Source organism: Streptopelia decaocto, assembly GCF_964273445.1.
Source record: "Streptopelia decaocto genome assembly, chromosome: 16".
Lineage (NCBI taxonomy): Eukaryota > Metazoa > Chordata > Aves > Columbiformes > Columbidae > Streptopelia > Streptopelia decaocto.
This window is the reverse complement of record NC_138671.1, coordinates 3,517,789-3,541,341: the sequence shown is the minus strand read 5'-3', so window position 1 is coordinate 3,541,341 and position 23,553 is coordinate 3,517,789. Positions and strand designations below refer to the sequence as shown.

Sequence of the window (23,553 nt, the reverse complement as noted above, 5' to 3'; positions counted from 1 at the left end):
TCAGGCCCAAGAGTGTACGAACTTTAAAATGTTACGTAGTTTAAGATGTCAGGCATGTTTTATACCTTAACCTGAGAGGGGAGGTTGGGGGGAATTGCAAAAGATCCTTATGAAGGACCCACAGGGCTGTGGGCACAGAACAGGTCTCCAAGGAAAATAAATGAAAAGAATGACTCCTGTGATATTTTCAAATACATAAATAAAAGAATCAGCAAGTCACCTGCACAATAAAAGCTCAAATCTGGCTTACAACTGCCCCCAGATTTTCTTAGTGATATTAACATATTTATTAAAACACATCATCATTAAGTTACATAATCAAATGCTCCAACACTGAAATTCTTGAAAGCCTGTTGATCACTCAAATCGCATTAACTACGTTAGTATCCTGCTCATTACTGCTATTTTATGACACTTCAATAGTATTTTGCTTGGTAAGTGAGGGAAAATGCAACATGTTTTTTTGAGCTTCTATTGACAAGGAATTTAAAGACACAGAAAAGGTCTGGGGTGGGCAGAAGGCACCATCACCTTAACTGGAAAACACATTTGTCTGCCAGAGGCCGCTATCAAACACGAAATCCTGAGTGACGTTAAGGACCAGCACGTCGGTTAAAAGCCGCCTCCTTCTGCACTGCCGGGGCTCAAAAAGCTGCATTTCTCCAGCAGGCGCTGCCAACACGGTCTGCTCATAAAAGCTCTTTCTAATGGAAAGGGGAAATTTATCATTTCCATTTGAGCTGTTACTTAAATCCTTTTGTATCAGCCAGGAAAACACAAGGGAATGCACGCTGGAGAAGGGCAATAAGGAAGTTAGAAAAGGCTAATGCATTCAACAGAAAAAATAATGTGGGCAGAGAAAAAAGAAAAAGGAAGCGAGAGAACTGAAGAGTGAGGGAATAACATAAGAAAACATATACTGAAGGAGCAGGGGGGTTGTGGGCATTTTCGGGGACAAGGGGGTGTTGCTCTCCCTCCACTATCAAGTGCAATAAGTACAGAAATCTAGAGCAGCACACCCTAACCAGCACAACAGTGCCTCATTCGTTCACGTTGCAAAGGAACAATTTGGAGGAGACCATATTAACGTTCAGGTATTTTGGCCACTGCTGAGGAGAATTTTCCACTAGTCCCTGAAATGGGGGAAATGCAAACTTTTCAGACAATGTTTACAAGGGAGAGAACGCACACGTACAAAAATAGCTCGAGAGCAGTTTGGCAGAATCCCAAGTCCTGCAGCCCCATAAAGGGCTGTTACTCACAGCACTCACCGTATCGGCATGAAAGCAGCTCAGGCCAGAATACAAGACCCACAGGTTCTGGAGGAGCATTTCTATGCAAAAGCATCATTTTGATTTTCCTATATTCATGTTTTGTTACAAATTCAATCTTTATCTCATCTTTCAGAGGATCTAAACTGTCCAGTGGTCATTTTGACACAGGCAAATAGAAAATAGTTGCATGAGGGGAGAAAAACAACTTTCACTGTGCTAAATCATACTACGTTATATTCCACTGTGATATGGGCACTGAGCTGGTTTTTCAATTCCTGAAGCATTACAAAGTCCTTTTACAGGGTTTGACATATTAAGGACAATTACTTTCTGTGTTAATGACGGCAAGAAATACTCATCAGGTCATATAAAACATAAATCTACATTCACACAGTCTTCTCTGCACAGTTCATTTCTTGCCTACACTCATTCTCAGAAAACGTATCTCCTGGATAAAAGGATTAAAATAAAGTTTTAAGGTTCCTGAATAACAGCTGACACCTCAAAGAGCCATCTTAACACCAGCTCCTTTACTTTTGAAGCAATTCTGGTTTCCTACTAATCCTTAAGGACATGGAAGTCCTACATATTCTTGGGTGTTAAACCATTTGTGCACCTGCCAAAGCCACCTGACCCTGCAACAATACCCCATGTACAAGTGGGCATAATTCTCTGCATTTACACCTTCAGAATAAATCTATTTTACTACTTCTACCCAAAGTAACGCACACAGACATAAACTGCCATGACCTCACCTTCAGTATTTCAGGTTCTTTGATGTCTAGAGCTCCTGTATTCCATCGCTTTTCCATACTTTTATGCAATTGGTGATATTCATGGGTACGTGGAGTAAGAAGCCAAATCACACAGATGGCTATCATAAATCCAAGGGCCATTCCAAGTAACAGTCCACTTAAGTAGCCAGGGAGAGGGATAATAAAGTAAGCATAGACTAACAGTGTTAAGAAGTATAAAGTTTTCACTGGTATTTTAGGCTGTTGCACATATGGATTATTTTCATCTTCACTACTGAGCATAGTACCGTCTTCCTCAGTCACCTCTGGATCGAGCGAAGTTTCAGTCGGTTTATCAGTTTTGCTTTCATCCTCTAGCAAGGAAAAGTCTTCAGCATAGAGTTCACAAAACTCCTCATCCTCTCTGCTTGCGAGTGCAGACAACGAACATTTTTCAAGTACGAGTGAAGTTTTTGAACTCACGTCCTTTGTGCTTGCAGACTGAGAGCTTTTGGTCTCTGTCTCTTTTGCATGTTCCTCAGCCACTTTTGGCTGATTGTTCTTACTCAGGTTAGAGTCACTTCCATAAAAATCCCCTTCAGAATCACACTCTTCCTCCTTAATGCTGTAGTTGTTATTGCTTTCCAAATGGCCATTCAAACTGGAAAGGTTTGAGAGTTCTGAAGCACTTGAAGATAAGGCTTTGGGCCTGTGGCTACTACTTTCATCACCCATTATTTTACTGAGCAGCTGAAAAGGCTCATAGATCACTTCAGAAAGGCGTCTTTTAGTATCTTCAATTTTAGCCTCCATTTCAGGTACTTTAAAAAAGGAACGAGTGTCAGAGGGAGATGTTAATGGAGATGAGGGGGCAGTTTTAGAATCACCACCTGCAGCTCGAGGTTGAGTGAACTGTTTGAACAGATGCAAGTTCAGCTTTGAGTCAGGCGGCCTGTAAGACACAGCTTCACATTCTTGTTTGGAAGTGTCTGTAGACAGAGATTTCACTAAGGTTTTCATTAACTGCCGATGTCGCATCGGTGGGGTGGGTTCTTTTGGTTCCACATCTGTTGAAAGGGACTTGACTAAACCCTTAAAAGGCTTTGAACTAGAAACTGTGGGTGATCCACTGGAGGAGACAACTGATCTGGAAGGGGATGAGGATGGGGAAGACGACAGGCTGGATTTCTGTTCCACAGGTGGTGGTGCACCTGCTGAGCTAACTGTATGACACGAGTGCGACAATGGAGATAGGACTAGTGGCACTGCACTGAACACTTGGGATGTGGAAGGAGAATCCAACAGCTTTACAGTCTCTGCAGTTGGCAGAACTGCAGGCGATGAGGACAGCAGTGAAGTGGAGTTGGCCATGTTAAGCGAGGTAGCTGGACCAGAAAACTCATGGCCGGTATGCTCAAAGCAGAGGTCTTCCTTGGCTTCAAGTGCTGTTACAATGCTTTGGTCATCTAGTTCCTCATCAAGAAATTCCTTAAACTCCTCTTCCTCCTCTTCTTCCTCCTTCCCAAATGCAGAGAAATGAATAGTGATGGTTTCTCGAGAGACAGATCGTTGGACCTGCACTTTTGGTGCCGACTGCTTTGAGGACATTTCACCAGTTTTCTCTGCATGGCTACTGTTCTGACTTGTCATTGCAGGTCCCAGAGATGTGTCAAAGTCTGTGAAGAAAAGGTAATATTACGTTAAATGCATTCTTTCCCCTTCATACAGCTTTATTTTCAACCGTTAAGCTTGATATGCTTAACAAACTTGCCTTTTTCATCAATTATATCTACATGTTATTTCTAGCCTTTTATTGACCCATGGAAGTGGACTTAGCACACGTTTACATGGAGAGGACATATCGCACATTTAAAACCCAGCACTGGTGACCATACACAGAGATGGATCAGGAATGACAAGATTAACGCTGCCTTTCCAGCCAGGAGGAAGCACTTTATCCACACTGCCAAGGCAGCAAGTTCACCACTTCAGTAACTGAATTATTCTCCAGAAGCTGCTAAAATGCTGTAATTAAATTGTCAAGCTGAATTAACGAGAGGCCTTTGCTGACGTTTAAAGAGCAGTTCAGAAGAACGATTACGTGGCGGCGAAGAAAAGTGCACTTCACAAACAGTTGTGACATCAGGTTGCATTACCCAGCAAGTCAGCGCCACCGCTTTGTCATCTCTTCCTACTAAAGGCTATAGCCCTTTATCTTGCCAATGGAGACGCTCATGTAAACATTTATAGCCTGTCAATAAAATGAGCTGGGTTAAACCTTTTCAAAAAGCAGATCTTTGCTACCCAGCTTATCTAGTAATGTTACATCAGAAGCGACAATCTCTCTACAACTTCCTACCCACTACAGTTGTCCGTTTTATGGCTCCTAAATTGCTGACTACTTTATTCCTTGCCTCACCTCGTATGTTCAACCTTCCCAATCAGGTTGAACAGGAGGAGCTGGACTCTGTCCTGCTTCACACAAACTCTCCAGAAATATTAATTCCAGTCTTCAATCCCAGTTCTGCTGCATACGTGAGGGAGCCAGTTTGGGCTCAAAGATTCAAAAGAAGCTTTCAGAACCTTGTCACGCTCCCACTTGCCACCTGATCATTTTTCTGACAAATGGCTTAAGAGGCAAAATTCTGCCTTCAGATCAGGTTCTTCTGTCCTCCCAAAAATCCATCTGACCTACCAAGCAGCAGTAAAGAGTAAACACAAAACGCAATTCCAGTGGCGGAGTTGCACCTCCAGCCCACTTATGTGTCAGCAGATTCTTACCTTTCCTGCCATGTCTGTGGGTCAAGTAGTTATTTACCCCAACAGTAAGACCTCTCACTTATTTAAAAGTTTAGATATAAGTTTATCAGTCATGTATATATATCTTTGTGATTGTTACAGTTAGTGAGAAACTTGGTCTTCCATTTCTCCACTGGATTGGCGCACCTGGGACCCAGCAGCACACAGAATCCACGCTTCCATGGACACAGTTCCACTTCACAACTTCAGACTGCAAATTTCCCAGTTTTTTAGACAAATGCATCCAAATTTATTTTGGAGAGAAAAAGATAAACCCCACACACCACAAAGCACTACTGGACAACGTACATCTCCAAGTCTTTTTCCATCTCCCTGTGCTGGACCATCTGCTATCACACATCTCTAACACTTGTGCCAGTTGTGAAATCGCAGGGCTGGCAAACCAAAACTTGAAAGTACAAAAAAACCCACAAAACTACACATCTTCCAGGTCATCGAGTCATTAGAACTAAGGCAGGAAAACAAACAAACAAAGCACAACACACACACACCAAAAAAAAGCCACCCAAGAGCTGCACTTGCACACGATGCTGTTGCCATCAGCCTGAAATTCCTGACCCTTCTCTTCTGCTCATTTGGCACCAACTGTGCATCAATAATCTAGCAGGAGAAAAATATTAACTGCTCCCCCTGCCTCCAAATACCATTCTGAGCGTGTTCCTCTCGATCAGCTAGAAATCCACAGATTCGGTTAGCTCTTTAGCACGCACTGTTTGCACTGCACGGTTAATTATCTTGTGTTTAAACACCAGTTGCCATGTTGTGCTAATGCGGTGCTAATTACCTGAAACAGATGAAGTTTACTTGCACACACCAAATGTACAGAAAAGAGATTTTCATGCTTACTGAACAAGCAAGAAATTTTTTATATCGCAATTAACTAGTTAACACAGAAAGGAAATTCTTGATTAGCCAATATTTGCCTACCCTTAAACATGACACTATACCACGAATTGTCTTATAGAAGCACATTCTTAAATTAGCACTATCGACAGGGCAGCCGCAGAACAATAACATAATCCAACTGCTTGCACTTTGGCACCCTCAGCCCACGACTTCCAAGCTAACTCTGTAGTACCCAATGCCCTCAACATCTGGCCCAAGTGATATTTCAGCTGAGGGGACGGACTTCCAGGAACAACTATTTCTATTTATGCAAATAATTGCTGGAACTTTCAGAATCAACCCTGTTCACAGGCTGGTTTTGCTACAAGGCAGTTCATGCTTTTCCCAAGCGCAGCTGTTCGAAGCTGTATCTTGAATTGAATCTTCAAACAATTTATACAATTAAAAAAAACCCAAAACAGTGTACAATACGGGAGAAATATTGTAATGCTGTATACTTTAGAGAGTACATGTTTTGACCAACAGCTGATATTTCATTACAAGCATTCTGAATATCAACTGGGATGACAAAAGTAGTGCGCTCCCTACATCATTCCAAGTTTTAAACAACTAACCCCTCTCAACACACCAGATATCCTGCTGAGAGCAGTTTCTCCTCCCCAAACAGGACAGGGGAGATTTTTCCCTGCTCCGGGCAGGCCCATATTTCCCATACATTCCTGAGCACAATTTCTCTTTTTTATTGTGAAAGATTTAAATTTTTTTTCACAAAGTAGACGTTAAGAAGTTTTTCCACAGCAAATACAACAATAGCATCGCTGACTTCTCCCACTACTGACAGCTCTTCACTAGGTGTTCGGTTTTGAGAGCAAAGATATTTCTTCAGGTTCTTGAAGCCCTACGTTTTTACACCGTAAGTCATTCTAACAGATTCACTTCTTACTGATTTCCGACTACGTTTTCCTCACTCGTTGCGTCCCCGTTTTCTGCTCCACTCCTCTCCCAGCTGTTTGGAGAGCTGGTGTTCCAGCCTCCCCGTCTGAAGGGGCACAATTCTGCTTACAGATTACATTGATACTTGCAGAAACCCAGGCTTCAATTGCTCCTCCTTTTAAAAGCCACACTGTCTCCACCTTCTCTAGCTGCCTCTTCAGGGTTTTTGTTGTTGTTGATTCTGAAGATGTAAGGTATCGGTTTTATTCACATGGCAGGAAGGTCTGAATAATCATCTTAGATCCTCAGGCTTCAAATGATTCAAAACATGAATTTTCACCTGGATGGGAAGGAGACCGCTAGGAAAATAATTCCTTTCCCGCAAAGGTTTGAACTTTGGATGCTTCTGCAAGGTGGAATGAGAGAGCTGTCAACTAACAACTGATACTTTCACTTCTGATGTTACGGCACCGCATGCCCATCACCCATACAAGAGCAGTTTACAATCCGCACCTGCAGGCATTGCTTTTAAAGTGCTACAACAGCAAACACCAAGCCAGGCCAGAAATACACCCCATTGCTCACCCAGCGCACGGTGCGGGAGCTGAGGACAGTGACACCAGGTGACAACACGTCCCCACCGCGATGCACCGGCCGAGGAACAGGGACACCCAGAGGGAGCAGGTGCTGGGCAGTGCTGGGTCAAGTCAGGACACGACACCTTTTAAAAAAGTGTCACCACAGGAACATGTGCTCAGTGACTAACTGGGAGTGTTTATAGAAATACAGAAACAGCAATCTGTCCTTGTGCCCGGGCAATCTGTCCTTCTGCCCAACAGCAAACAGAACCGGCAAACCCTCGTCCTGCGCCCTGCGGAGGACAAACACACACAGATCCTTCTCCAGCTGAGCCCCGAGCCATCAACTTCACAGCTCTGAGAAAACACACGGTGCTCTGAAGTGCCTGTTTCAGACAACTAAACTACCAACCTAATAGATACAGCAATTATTTTTACACTCACAATTTAGAAAGTTATTCAACGAACACATAAAGCAGCAAACTAGGAACTAACTTAAAAGAACAGGTCAAAGTTACACATACCAGACTTATTTTATCCACCCACACGCAGTTCATTTTAGTCACATTTACTAATTAAGGGACATTCAACGAAGCAATTCAATGCTTTTCATAATCATTCATTTGGGGAAACAGGACAGATTGGGTAACTATATTCAGACATATTGCAACAACCAACTATTCCAGTCACATTGCTTTTACTCAACGCTAGATCTCCCCAAGGGGAACGGGCATGCTGTTCAGTAAAGCACTCTCACCAAAATCTGCCGCAAGGTTTCAAAACTTGTATTTTTCCCTGTTCGTTGCTACTAAACACAAACCAAAATAAGGTGTTTTCCACAGAACAGAAATTCCTTTCCTGATAAGAAGAAGTCTTACAGGTTACTAATAAGCATTGCAATACTTCCCCGCATCTCTCCGTTGGGTCAGAAGAACAAGCCTTAAATGCTGCTCAGGAAGCTGCTAATTTGGTTATTGATAATGCAACAATTTGACTTCACGCAGTTTAACCATCACTGTTCAAAGCAAAAGATGTTTCTAACTGATTGTGTCTCTGATTTCCCCAATAATATAATAAAATTCAACTTATAGATTTCACTTGTTTTACTAGAGGCTCGGCCAGTATCTCCCAACACTGAGAGATACGGGAGCACCGTTGCTATTTGTTATACATATTTAAAATAAAAGGCTTCCTTTCAAGTCCTTCAAAACAAAGCATGGTATTAGTGATCCTTATTGCTTACAGTCTTTATTTAAGCAATGTTTTAAATGCTCAGAAGTTTTGTATCTCCAATACTCTGCTATCATTACGAGTCTAGAAAGCAAATCCCCATTTAGCCCAGACCGACCTCACTGAAGCTGAGATCACAGCGACTGGGCCATAACCTGTCAAACAAACTTCATCTCATTCAGTAGATTTATACCATAAAAGATAAAAAGGAAACAAACCCCATATTTTAACATAATTTCCTATCCTCATTCAATTAGGACAAATTAAATTCCCCTGGCATCTCCATGAGTTAATGTATTCCATGGTTAACACCTATTATTCCTTTTGCATCCACTAGTCATTACTTTTAAATGAACTACACAGAAAGTGGTGGTAATTACCAGCACACAATAGCCCTGTGAAATCTTTGTGTCAGGGATCCAGTTACCCAGTCCGAGGTAACAATTCAAAGCTCACTTTGCAACGGGAGGTAGAAGAAGTTTTGCTTCACCTTTCAAGCTCACCCAGCTGGATTTGAGATACAGACGGGGGACAGAAGAGGAACCAAAAAACCCCAGTAAAACTTGGCTTAAATCTACGCACGGAACCGGGAAATGTTATATCAGTATGAAATACTATTCAAAGAATGTAGACCAATGTGTTCAAAAGCCAACAGCAGGACCGCAGCCAAAACGGATGGCGCCACCCACTATGGACCATAATATACACTATAATATACACACACAGACCTTCTAACAGGTGCCAACCAGGTTACCATAACTGAGCTGGTTAACAGTTAAAATACCTCCAACCAGGACTTCTGAGCCTCACAGGGGAAAAAAAAAACCTAAATAAACCTATATTTATATTTGTGCAAATGCCTTTAAGGCAAGAATAATTCCAGTTAAATAACCAGTGTCTAGGTACACTTGGAGATACTTAAATGACAGCTCCTAAGCAAGGTTTTAAAGTATTGTCAATGAAATGATACTTTAACGAAAACTACAGACCTCTCGGAGAGACAAATAAGGGGGGCGTTTACCAAAGTCTAGGGCAGAAAGGTCAAACAAAATTGCAATGGCAGATAAGGAGTCTTCAAAATTACTGATTTCTTTTAAGCCAGGCACAGCTAATAACATCCTTAATACAAGTTTGTATTTATAATGCTGCAAAAATAATAAAATAAATTGTTTAATGTCAGCAAAGCGAGTCTATTCTACATGACCGTTTTCCCCAATGGCCCAAGAAAGGTCAGCCGTCACATCAGCTTCTACGCCGTCAGGAATAAAAGATTAATGATTGTTCTTTCCCGTTCTCTTTCTGTGACACATCCTTTACACCAAAAACTTCATAAACGCTTTAATTTTGACAAACACAAAAAGGTAAGTGCTTGGAGATTGCTCAGAGAACTCTGAAAAAATTAACTTCTTCCTATTTAATACCTTCCTGAAGACTGAAGTAAAGTGGTATTTATAGGAAACTGAACATTTCCCCAACAGAAGAAATAAAAGTAGTCGAATCAAAACTTAAAACACGCAGTAACTCATAGAAGAGCAGAAAACGGGGTAGAAAAAAATATCAACTCCTCATTAATCTGATGGAAGATTATCTAAAACCTCTGCGGATTAGTCCCCAGTTGAAAATGCTGTTCGCATCACTGATTAAATTAAAGGTCACTATAAAAATCTTATAGGGGAAATTTTGGCTGAGCGACTTACAGAAAAGTGTGTTTTCAAAATGAAGTGAAATAAGTTGCCCTGAATCCTAAATTAAAAAGGGCTTAGCAGAATTGTATTACAGGCTTATTTTCCCCAACAATTCAAATGCACATCAAACTCCCTACAAGTAACAAGTCAGAACTCAAGGACTTTTTTTTACATTTACATTAATTTCACTAACAAAAAAATTCAGTCAATATTAACAGCACCTGAAGTTAAAAAAAAACACCACACACATTCCACACAGCAGAAAAGATGTTAAAAATTAATATGTTTGTCCACATAAATCTAAACACAGATACACAGATGAGCAGCAGCACTGAATAACTCAAGCTCTAGGTCCCCGTGTAAAATATAGTTATGAAATATCATTACAAACGGAATGGAATATACAGATTTACAAGCCACATGCCATAGCTACCCAAAGAGATAGGGTTCTTTATTTCCCAGTGGATTTTTAATGATTTATCAAGTCTTATATTTCATACGTACAACATTCATTCTAACGTCATGTTTTGCAGGGAATTAGCACGCAAGTGCTTTTAAGGCTTTTTTACCTGACAGGACAAACTGTAGTACAGAATCATGGTTTCTTTATTTCTCTGAGACGTTTTTGACACTAGAGAAGGTTTACAAAATGTAAAGTCAACTCTGAAGAAACCCTGTCCTAAGAATAGCATGAAAACAAAATGTCAAACTGCGCAGAACTGGCGAGTACCGGCCATCTCCCTTCGCCTAAGGCAACATTCATCTCACTTCATTCACATTTATGTTTAGCTCAAATACCTAGAAACTCAAATGGGCAAGTTGAGCAGCACTGCAGCTCCCCAGGAGGAGGACAGCAGAACATCTCCCCAAGACTGAAATGGAACCCAGATGGCCCCTAACAACCCCAATTTTTCCCATGCTAAAGACGAAGTTTTTGGTTATTAAAATAACCCCAAACACAAAACCAAACACACAACACAGAAAAACTCTAAAACCTTGATGAGTGAAGATACTAAGTGAGGCTCAATTAAAAACCTTAGGACAGACAAACCTGGTTTTCCCAGCTCCCCAACTACGTACCAAGACATGAGGGGTCTTGGGGGTTTTTTTCAGCTTGTCAAAAAGCTTCTAGAGCCTTGTAACTGTCATACACATTTCAGTATAGTCTCTCAAAGATTCATTTTAAAGAGTGTGGTAAACATTTTATTATTAAAAATACTGAATGATGACAGACAGACCAAAACCATCCCCCCACCCACTCAAGTTGCACAGCAACCACCAAATTCCTAGTCATTCTATTACAGTACGTTCACATATTTTCCAAAATCCACAAAAGTATTAAGGCAAAAGAAGGAGAAGTATGTGGCAAAAGCATCCACATGTGTGTTCTCACTTAAATGTGTTTTCTTATTTTTACACAGTATTTATAACTCTAAATGTTTCAAGGTATAAACTATTGACAGATGCTGCCAAGAATGCTCCCTGGACTTTGTTGTCCAGAACACGAAGGAGGTCCCTGCCAAAACCAGGATACTAAACCCAAAGCCACTATTTTGATTTGCATTCCCCTCCATTTCTTGCATTAGACATAGAATAGAGCAATGGTTAATATATCCGTTTAATGTATTAAAGCTTTCTGGTAGTTTTGAGGGGTTTTTGTTTTTCATTTCCCCAAAAGCAATTGAGGCAACTCATTTCTAAAAGCTCTGACAAATTTTAATTGCAACATCTGATAGGTCAATTACAGATTGCCTGACCTTAACAGCTGCTTTACAGGCTTGACTCAAATCAACTGAGTCAGAAAATGATGAGCACCTCCCACAACATGTTTTTCTAATCCTAATTGCTAAGAAACTATGGCAGGTATATACATGAAAGAAAAACAACTTTGCCAGCAGTCCGAATTAACAGGATTATTGTACAGAAAAGTAAATATAAAAGACACCATATTTCTCATAAGGAAAATGAAAATCAGCGCGCTGTGATGACACAAAGTGAAGTTCCTTACGCACCTTAAAGCCTTTTTGTTCACACAGCAAGAATATGAGAGGATCCTTCCCCTGTGCCTTCAGCATTGTAAAAGTTTCTACTGTTGCAGACAGAAAAAGCGTCTGTAGTCCCAGCTACCTGACAAAATGAGAACAAATGCTCTCCACTCTATGTGGGTTACATTTTGTGCCTGCACACACACAGAAAGAAAAGCATAATTAAAACAGCTTCAAGGAAATTAATTTTAGGTCATCAATTTTAAGGTCTTGATTTGCTGGGAGATAAAAGAACAGCAAAAGCCACCAGATGGATTCAAAAGGGCAAAGGGAAATAAAAGTGTCTTTGAGCCATATCCTGCCTTGTTCAATTACAGTATTATACAGGAAATTCTAATTTCAGGCATATGGCAATGTTCTTATACACATGCTTAATAAATCCACCACGCATTTGTTTATCAAACCAAGTCAGGCAGCACACGAGCTCTGAACTGCACACGCAGTTAGTAAGTGTGGGGGAACATCCATACCCACTTCCTCACACATCACCACACAGCGGGTGTGGCTGCTTAAAACTGGGTTTAACTGCTGAGGGAGGTCAAGGCGGAGACGCCAAGCACGGGTGGCAACTCCAGTTGTCATCCAGGATAAGGTGACAAAACAGCGATGACTGAAGCGTGTGGAAGCTGCACCTGTCCCTGCAGGGCTGGATCTGCCACGCAACATTCAATGAAGGCTTTAGAGACGATAATTGCTCTTTTGGGGAAAATGAAACAAACACAGTACTGGTGGAAATCTAGACATGGGATGGGAATCTTTTAATGTGACATTCACCGCCACACAGTGAGACAAACACCTCTCTGTTACACCATGGAGCTGCCTCCACACCCCCCCAAAGTTCTCCTGAACTCCGTGAAGCATCAGAAGTGTGATGGGAATAGACAATGTCGTCTTTAATAGTCTGAGTTCTGAGCAGACCACACAAATCAGCATTTATTACGCTTGGGGTATCGGAAGAGACGGCCTGAAGGGTCACTGCTCACACCATTTCCACTTTGGGACTAGAAAGAAATCTGCAGGACAACCATCCCATTGCAGTGTTCACTGCCCGCTTAGGGCATGAGGATGCGAGAGGCAGATTTTAAAAAATATATCCTGAGAAAATATTAAAACAACACTCATGGTGCGGCACAGCAATTTACTCATTTTTATAATTTTAATTGTGAAGTTTTGGCTTGATAGAAAGACTAACAGATTTCTAGCTAGAATGTTTAAAATCTAGTCAATAAAATTGAAACTGAAAAGTTGTTCCACCTCATCAGAAAAGCAAAGGTTCATAAAATCTGTTCCAATACTCAAAAACCACTACCAATCCAGATCTCAAAGCTGCATGACAAAAGAAATGGAGACCCATACAACCAAATATTTATGCTCTTAAATAGAACACACCTCTAAATGACTCTTTCCAGACCCTCGCAGTTTTCCACAAGTGTCAGGCACAGATCTCCAGCTCGTCTGTGACCTCCAGACAGCGCTACGGCAGCCTGGAAAACAGCCTGTTGTCATACAGGAATTACAGAGCACACAGTCCGCACGCACAGCCGGTCCTTTCTCCATCCGCATCTCTGTTATTCACTAAAATAACACACAGATAGAATAGCACAAATTTTTTACTTTTTTTTTCACAAAAATATTTTCGTGAAGTTGTCCCATATTTGCTCAGAAGGTTTATTGAAGACTTGGCAAAGCCTTTATTAACTAGCACATTTTTGAGTTGACAGACATTTAGGATTATCTCCCCCTTAGTTCTGCCCCCTTCCCCCAATTAATTTGTTTAATACTTCAAGTTGAAAAGGAAGAAATGTGAAAGCGATTAGACAAAGAGAACTGCTACCGAGGAGGTCTTACAAAGATAAGCCTTATCAAACTTCACAGCAGTTACAAACAAGAAAAGAAATGTATGGATACCTTTCATTTACCACCAACATACATTTACTTATGCATTCAACCCCAAATGTTGCGTAACAGTATTAGGAAAGAAAGTGAAGCCCCTCTGGGCAGCAGAAATACAGATATGTATTAAGCAATCCCCAGCTTGGTCTCCAGAGCAGAAATCTTCACCTTGCCCCGGCTACTTTGGGGCAGAGAGGCAGGAACAAGAGGCGGGAGGGGAGCGGTGGGCAGGGGGTGTGGGAAAGCCACGGGAATTCTGTAATTTGGCGGCGAGATTATCGTCCCCGGCCTCGGCCAGAAGATACTTTTGGACACAGGGCAGAGCCCCAGGTGGGCAGCGTCTTCATACACAGAGGTTTCGGAGGGGAACGTAACACAACGTGCTGCAGCTACAAGCCAAAAACCAGGGAGCACCCAACCTAGACAGCAACTTTCACCACCTGCTTTTAGTATCACATGTTAAGCAATATTTCCTCAGCAAGTTACCACAATCACAAGCGTGTGAGCATGACTACCTCCCTCTCAAAGGAGCCTTATTTTTCGAGCCTGTTTGGGCTCATAAAACAGACATTTTTATTTCCTCAGTCTTAATCCTGACTTCCAGTGAAACAAAATTATTTTCGCAGCTTTTTATTTAATTTCAGATCAGAACTCCATTGCAGCCCATGATAGGTTGCATTTACATCTCAGCCCTCCGTGATCTGTTTTGAAATTCCCAGTATGAAGGGAGGCAGTAGCTTGCTTTGTGCTTATATTTGTGCAGTCCTATCTTACAATTGAAGTATAATTTAAACAAAACACACGAAATCCAGAGTGAGATCTAGAGTCTTACAGCTCTCAGTCATCTGCATTAGCTACTAAAACCAAATATAGCAATTTTTTGGACTCTAAACAGATCCTCAGAAGAGCACCCTGATTACTGAATATGCTTTTTCATACTCTTTTAAGAGATCCTGTTTTAAGCTTGACCATCCCATTTTCGCACAGCTTCAGGATAACAATCCTGCATTGACAGGGTAAGTGGTCCAGGACACGCAGTACGTTCACCAGCACTAAGGGACATTCTTCTGCAATATTCCTGTCATCAAACACCGGTGGGGTCAGAGAGCACAACAGCTGATAAACCACAGAGACACCAGGTAATGAATATTAAAGTCCAGTTCATACGACAATTCATTTGTGCTACCCTCCTGGACTTCATGGGAAAACACCACTGTTTACTATGTTTTATTGATTTTCTGTTATGCTTTGTCCATCAGTCCTCTCGTATTTTAGAACACTAATGTAACTGCTATGCTGTGTATTGATTCAGACTTGGCACAGCAGAATAACACACCTTGCTGTTCAGAAAGGAAAGAGTTAAAATAAATAGGAGAAAAAGACAACAAACAGAGAGCTAGGAATTTTGAGAAGCAGGATGGCAAGATCAGAGAATATACCCTTTTTTACCGTGATACTCTCATGCCCCTCCAAAGACACTAATAATCGGTGCCATTGGAGACGATAGTTCTGAGTATCCACAGGATAAAGACAACTGTTAAATAACCCAACACCTTAGAACTCTGCTCTTCTCACAGGGCGTGAAGCAGGAAACAAAAAAACACCTGTTAAATTTACCAGGATTACTGCATAATGCAGATATTTCACCCACTCTTGTCAAAACGTGCTCCTTTGCGTCCCACCTCCCAGGACTTCCAGCCAGGGCAGGACTGGCCATGGCCAACACAACAAGTTTTTAAGCAACTCCTTATTGAGCAATTTCAACTTAAGGTACTTGGGGTTTTTTATTTTCCAGAGATACTGGTCATCAAGGACCCCATTAAATGATGATGCATCTGTTAATCAGGTCTTAAAACGGACACTTCCATAGCCCTGGGGATCCAAAATAATTGATCACTCTAACAGCCTCATTCCACAGCAAGAAACTACAGAGCAGGCAGGTAACACAGGAACCACACAGGCAAATAACTGCACCAGAGAACTGGTGGGATTGGCAGTCCTCACAACGCTCCCGAGGAACCAGGTGATGTTAAATGTTCCCAGCCAACGTGCAAACTTCATGTTTTGTTGCCTCAGGCTGGAAACGGGATCTTGATCAATAATTATTAACTTTCTGCCTTCAAACTTCTGGGCTTGCACATTAACAGAAGCTTTAAAAAAGGTTAAACTGTCCAAGAACAGATAATTCACAATTCTGACAAGAACAGCAGGTCATATATTTTTATGACACAATAATTGGGATTATGTCCCGTGTATCCAGAAAAGAAGCTGAATTCAACCACCTGTAGTACAAAAAAACCCCCAATCTATGTCCTTTCCTAGTAAGCCTAACGAAGATGCTGCCTCCCCTACAGACCAGTGCAATAAAGGCATGAAGCAACAGTAGAAAACACTTAGAAATAGTGAAGCAACAATAGAAAATACTTGGACAACTGTCTTCATGTCACAAATTTCACCAGTTTCTCAACATGTTGAAACAGATGTCTGGAGCTCGTCTGGTCCAACCTCTCTCATTCAAAACAGGGTTAACCTCTAGCTCTGTAGCAAGGAGATGACACCAGGAATAAGATCGGTTACAGGCAGCATTGCCAGTTTGGTCAGAGATCTTGGACCATCAATGCAAGACAGTACATGACAGTTCAGACAACTCTGCGCGGAGACTGTTCTTTGAACGGGTCTCTCGCTATCTAGTGGGTACAAAGCCAACCCTGCCATAATTAACTCCCTCACGCACTGCATTCTTCAGCATCTGGGACACATGGAATTGTCCTCTCAGTATTGCACTGATCTACCCTAAAATCACAACACATCCTTTCTAGTGTCCACTTCACATTACCTAGAGTAAGAAAATTCACTGTTCATCCCCTTTATTGGGAAAACGTAGCACCCTTATGCATTTCCAGAGCTGATTTCTACTCTGAATACATTATCTCTCTTCTAATACCAAGTACACATTCACGAAAGCTCACCGTATTAACTCTTCTTTATTTCTCTAATCTCTAAGCCTACAGTACGCTCTTATTTTCCAACATACATTGTCATTTGATTGTTTCATTTAGGGCAGCACAGGCTTCCAGAACACAATGCCTTTATTCAAGGATAAGTGTTTTAGAGCACACTGAATTAACTTTACTACTTACTGTGGACATCGGATACCACAATTCCTGTCTTACCAAAGGAAAAGAATAAAAATCCAGAGATTGGAAGGACTTTTCCAAGCTCCAAGACTTCCTTTAAGACCAGAATGTCCTTACCCTCCTCTTCATTCTTTTTAAACCTACAATTTACCCTAACAAACAGCCTTGGGCAGGTCTCAGCTACGCCCTGTGCACTGAGCACCACAATTTATCCACACATGGGCCGTAACAGGCTAAAGCTCGATCCTTGATACTGCACAGAGGACAGTGGAAAAACAGCACGTGAAACGTATCCTTAGCATGTTCACCTACCCACTCACACAGTGTATGGCTGGTGGCCTTTCGGACACACTACAAGAGAAGCCTCATGGATTTGGTTGAGTTCGCACGAAGAGGTGAGGTTAGAGCAGCACAATCCCCAAATCTATCAGCTAAGAAGCTGTTGGAATACAATGCATCTTCAGTCCTCTAGCTACATGATTTTCCATTTATTTTGGTTACTTTAACCTTTTATTTACCAAACAAGTTTCCCTGCCTTCTATTACTTTGTTTACACATCTACCCCAACAAGGAAATTATTGGTATCATACATTCTGTCAAGGTTTCCTTCTCCACATTCTCCACTTTCTAAAACAGCTGGCTTAGAAGTTCTTTAGTTAGAAATAACTAAGCATTTGCTATTAATATTTGAAACTACTAAGCGTTGTTTTCATGTAAAAAGAAGCATGCGTTAATATATGTATTCTATTGGGCTGTGTCTTTCTTCACGTTTTCACTGTGGATTAACTGATTTTCTTTTCTGGACAAGCAATATCGGTCATTTAAATAAGTTATTCGCACGGATCAAGAGCAAAGTTCACAAGTAGTCAGCTTACCAATACAATTCACAGGGGATACAATATATCGGCAGAGTCCAGTATAAGACACCATTGAGCACAGAATTACCTTCTTGGTCTTTTGCTCAATAGAGAAAGGACCTTACCCTGCCCTGCCTTAGAAACGCCGCCTCAAACCTCAGCACCTACTCGGAGCATCAAAAACATGCCACCCACAACAGAGCAGCTTGTTGGATCAGCTTTGAAGTCAACCAGAACAGTAACCTCTCATGTACCATAAAAGAACATGATGTCAGTCTTTAAAAGTCAATTCTAACATCAAAAACATTGGTTTACTTTCTTTTGCTTAAGTTAAAGTGCTTTACCTCTAATTTAGCACATTTAAAATGCACAGAAAATTGTAACAGGATACTCACACTGCCTCAATTTTATACAGAGCTAAGGAATATGAAGTTATTTTTAAAAAAGATACATCTCCTTGTAAAAAAATACGCCCCTGAGACTGTGAGCCTGCCTTTTTTTTCCTCGAGTTCTGCAGGCAAGATCATCTTGAAAGAGGAGTTGTGTGAAGACAGAGGAGTATGACAAAGCATCTTAACAGAAGATAATCTTACAGCACTGAAGTCTTACACCAATTTATCTTACAGTTGCAATATGGAAGTTACAGACAGAAGTTCAATTTAAACTCGCTGTAAACTTAACTCTCCTAAATTAGGGACTGGAGTTCCTTAAGACATTTGCTGACAGATACAAATCATCAAGAAGTTGAGCACAGACATCTGGAAGGAACTTTAGCACATGCTGAAGAGATGTAAATGGATTTAGACACTGAACTGCAGCAGCGAGATAAAATACAAATGATACTGAGAATTAAAAGAGAGCCAGAAACTAAAGAACGGGCACATAGGACAAGAAAGAAGGAAACAATTCTAGGAGACTGAAAATCTCTCGCTTTTGATACTAAAAGCCAACTAGAAATCCTCCCCCAGTTCCAGAAAGAAAAAACGTTACCGCTGTTCCCTCTGCTGCTTGTTTTTAAGGCACCACTCGTAGTTCAGCAGAGCTCCTGCCAAACTGCAAACCCTTCCCCAGCCAAACCGTCACCTCAGTTACACTGAGGGAAAGGGGACGTGCACTCCATCGCGCCGACCGTGCCCAAAAATAACCCCTCGCCCAGCCCCGGCCGGCCCGGCCCAGCACGGCTCACCCAGCGGCAGCCCCAGCACCGACCCGACCCCCCGGGCTCCCCCGGCCGGCCCCTCACGGCCGCCATCAGCCCCTGCCCGGGCCCGGCCGCTCCCCAGGAGCCGCCTCCCGCCCGCTCTAGGCCCGGCCCGCCTCCCCCGGCCGCCGGACGCCCCTTCCTCCCTCCTGCCCCCAGCCCCGCGCACACGGCGGAGCCCGCCGGGCTCCCGCGCCCCACGCCGGGCGCTGCTGCGGCCGCGCTTCCCGCCCCGGCGGGTGCGGCGGGGAGCGCGCGGTCTGCCCGGAGCGGGCCCAGGCGGAGCGGCGGAGCCCGCCCTGCCCTCGCCTACCTCACCCGCGGCTCATGGCACTGCCCGGCGCGGCCCCGGCGTCCCCGGCCCGCGCCACCCGCGCCGCGCCGGGCGGCGGCAGCAGGAGGGGAGGCGGCCGCGCTGCCCGGCGCCGCCAATCCGGGCCCCGCGGTGGGCCGGGCCTGCCGAGCCGCCGCAGCGCCGGCCGGAGGGGCGGGGCGGGAGCGGCCGGGGCGGCCCGCGGGGCTGCGGCGCTCCGGAGGGAGGGGAGGGGGCGGCCGGGCCGGGGGTCGCCCTGGCAGGGAGGACGCGGGCGGTGGGGCCGGCGGGCAGCCCGCTGCCGAAGTTTGAGGCAGCCGGTCAGAGGTGACACGAGGAGCCGCTCCGGGAACCTGTAAATGGCCAACACAGGGGCTGCGAAATTGTGGCCTTTCCCGGTCACTTGGAAAACGTCCATGAAGAACAAGTGGCCCGGGTTTGTGAGGCCACTGACATCGCGGGCCGTTCTCTGCCGCCAGCGTTGGTGTTAAACCTCCCAATTCTTCATTTCTGCATTGACCGCATCTATAAGCAGCCAATTCCAGGAAAACACTGTTTGCTTGGGGTTTTTCTTATAAACTCATGCATAGGTATTGCAGGTGAATGTTTACTGCTGGCATCTCTGACTAAATCATTTCATAGAAGGAGCTGCTGCCTGCAGGAAATGTGTGTGCAAGCAGACAAAGCTGTTTGGTGTCAAGAAGTTATACAAATGGCCAAAAATTACGTTACCCAAACAACTAGGCAGTTATCCTAGCAAACATACCATGTCAGAGGTTGTTTTATTTGCTCTTCATATTTCCCAATTTGAAGCAGACTGAGAAAAAAAATTCTCCCTGTCAAAAGGTTGTTTTCCCAAAAAATGGTCTCATGCAATAAATTACAGCTTTACCACTGCTTTTACCCTTCACTTAATTGCTCTTGCTTCTGAAGACAGTTAATAATGAGATTACAACATCTACACCGGCTCAGATTGATGTTGGCCTTAGCTACCCTAAGAGCAGGGTAAGACTGCATTGTGTGATTATCGCTGGATTGCTTCTATTCTGCAGACCCTTTTTTTTTTAATTAAAAGGACAATGTTGTGTTTTAAATATACATACAAGTATATTCCATCATCTGGGATAGGTTTCGTTTCATAGCTGTCACTATATAGGCAGACCTTTGAGTCATTATATACAGCTAATGTTAGCATGTCCAAAGTCTAAAGGTAACGGTTGGTTGGTTGGTTGTTTTTACAACAGGTTTTCCCTGCACAAACAAAGACTATGGCTAAAACTGTGACTGATGGGTTCATTTTAGCTATGCTAAACTATAAACAATTTGCTAGAATTTCTGAAGCTTTTCCCCCCCACTATTCACACCTAACCTGGGCAACATATGGCCTGCAAGACTTGGCCTCAAGATAAATATTTTTGTACCTGAACTCAGGTGCTAGGCAGAGGCTTCTCCCATAGAGTGACACGTGTTGAGCAAACTGGATCTGCCCACTAGGAATAACAAGGCACAGGCTGTGTCTGGCCACTTACCTGCCTCTGAGCTTCATGGTGTTATGGCCTCTTGGGAATCCTCTTCCCAGCCAGATGGAAGAAAGAAAAAGGAAGAATCTTTGAATTTCTGAAACATTCGGTGCTGTAAGAGTAAATCCTTTTGTTGGATAATTTATCTTCCACCCATCCTGCAAGACAAGAGAATAAAGTATTGCTTATTTATTTTTAATATTTCGGTATCCTACGTATAAATATGCAGCAATTCTGAGAAACAACAGGCCTGCAGGTTCTAGAAGTAGCTATCTATAATCAGGAGCTGCTTTTGAAAAAATGACTTTAATCTTTTGGAATATGTGAGGAAGAAATTTAAATGCCTTTTAAAAGCAGCTCTTGAGCAGGCTGTAAAATAAGAAGTAATATTTCTCTCCCGAGCCACTGCAAGGCTCAGTTCATTTCCCTGTAATGCCGCCATCAGAATTTCACAGCTCAGGACAGTTTAAAGCTTGTACTTTTGTGAGAAAAGAACATTACATGAGATTTGGGTTTCCACATGGTTTTCACAAATCTCTCATTGCTGTCTGATCTCCTGGGGAAGACCCAAGAACTGCCGGACAGGCCTGCTTGCAATTTTCTGCTGAGAAGCCTTAAAATGAATGAGGCAGCAGCTGTGCCTGAACACATGAATCTTGGCATACATGGGTTTGTTATCTGGCTGTTATTTTGTTTGTTATCTGTATGATATTAAACACGATGGAAAGAGGCTTAGCGTGGCGAAAACAAAGATCCCCTGCCCGCTCAGTGCGTACAGCAACCCAACAAGAACTCAAGAGGCCGAGGCTTCCCAGTGAGCTTCTGCTGGTTCTGACTGTGGGCACAGAGGACAGTATGAGGTTCCTAACACCACACTCCTTCTGCAGCGTGTCTCTGCTTGTGAAACACTGAAACGATAGCGTCCTCAGCACCTCCCAGTTCTTCTCCTGCCCGATGGCTTCACCGTTGTCTTTGGACCTGAACTCTGTAAGTCGCAAATTTGCCCATCTCGTCCTCCAACCCATCACTGCTCCCCACCCACTGATCTCAGGTCATATTGTCCCTGGAGAGCGTCCCCAGCCGCCCTCCGCACGCAGCTCCAGCCCTGCTCTGAAACCCCAGGGACCTGCACAAGCTCTGAGCTCTTGTTGCTTCCTGTGCTAAAGCACAGTATTTTGTGGTTGGTTGCTTCTTTGTGTGTTTTTGTTTGGTTTTGTATTGCTGCTTCTTTTTTAAAGCTGAGCTGAGGATAGATCTTCTCATTTGTCCCTGTGATCTTCCTCTCTCTCTCTATTATTTTTTTTCTAATTTATTAAAGGTTTCTAGATTGCCACGTATCTGCAGAGACGCAGCTCTATACCTCTCCTCACATCAGGTCCTTGTACACGCTCAGAGAAGACACATTTCCAGAGACAGAGGAGGTTCCAACCTCCACCTGTCTCCCTGTGGGCTGATGCTCTGGTAGAAGGGCAAGAGCACGGGCCTCTCTCGTGGCTGCCAGGAGGTCAAGTGGATCCACAGAACAAGCTAAAACAAGGTCAGCAGGGCCTGCAGAGCTAAACCGTGCTGCCAAGGTGACCCCCAGAGGTAGACCTGTTCCCAGGGAATGTACTGACAGTGCAGCCCGGGTCAAGTAGTTTGAATGCTGTGAATTCACACTGATTTCTCTCAGGCCTGCAAAACCTTCATGATGCTTCTCACACAGACTAATCTCCCCCCGACACTGAATCCAGACTGGGAAAATGGCAGGTGCGTACCTAGAGCAGCGGTGCCATCCATCTCTGGGGAAGAGCTGAGACCGTGTGCCGCACAGAACAGCCACGTGCACGCTGCCAAAGTCACACGAAGGTTGCAAGAGCTGGTATCTGTATTTCAGTGTACCTGGCAAATGCACAAAACTCTAAAAGCCTGAAATTTGATCTGCACATGGTGGAGAAGTCAATACCCCTCCCTCCGCAGAGACCTTTGTCAGTTGGAATCTATGCTGCCTGAGTGCTGGAGGACTTCAGAGTGCAACTGTGACAAAATACAAAGCTGGGGGAAGGTATGGGGGATACAGTGGCACTGTTCCACATTTTGTCTGTGCAGACGTTCCACCGCAAGTCCTTGACAATAATATCAGCTGCTACAGACAATTTTCTATTAATCAGGAAAAGTAAATCGCAAAATAAACAGCATGGGTCCTGACCTTTTAGCTGCCAAATCATTCACCTATTTTAAATCTACAAGTAAATTTAGTACTCCTGGTACAGAACAGCTGAAGATACATATTTAAACCAAGCGCATACACTGCAACTTTTCCACATGCACAGCTCTACCACAGGAGCATTAACGCCAGCCAGCAGTACGCTGCTGCCCTTGCCCGGCCAGATGCTAAGGTTCTGCGCTGATGTGCTTAATATAAATGGTTAGTGAAGAGAAAAGAGCAGTGACTGTAGCCTGGAAATGAACAGCAACCTTCAGATCCAGACCTTCAAACCAACAGCC

General features: G+C 43.2%; 1 protein-coding gene across 4 annotated transcripts in view; it reads right to left on the bottom strand.

Annotated features, from left to right (window-relative positions):
- TEX2 (testis expressed 2) overlaps nt 1-21,187 on the bottom strand; it is a 43,462-nt gene extending 22,275 nt beyond the window's left edge. The window contains exons 1-2 of one of the 4 annotated variants that reach the window (XM_082066705.1): nt 21,076-21,187; nt 2,030-3,684 (exon numbers count right to left, since the gene is read on the bottom strand). In XM_082066705.1, coding sequence (XP_081922831.1) covers nt 2,030-3,658 — 1,629 coding nt within the window. In that variant the 5' untranslated portion in view covers nt 3,659-3,684; nt 21,076-21,187. Of the gene's footprint in view, nt 1-2,029; nt 3,685-12,112; nt 12,601-19,022; nt 19,047-19,546; nt 19,681-21,075 lie in introns of those variants that run through there. The other 3 variants (XM_082066703.1, XM_082066706.1, XM_082066704.1) reach the window with 3 other exon arrangements.
- Nucleotides 21,188-23,553: the final 2,366 nt, after the last annotated feature.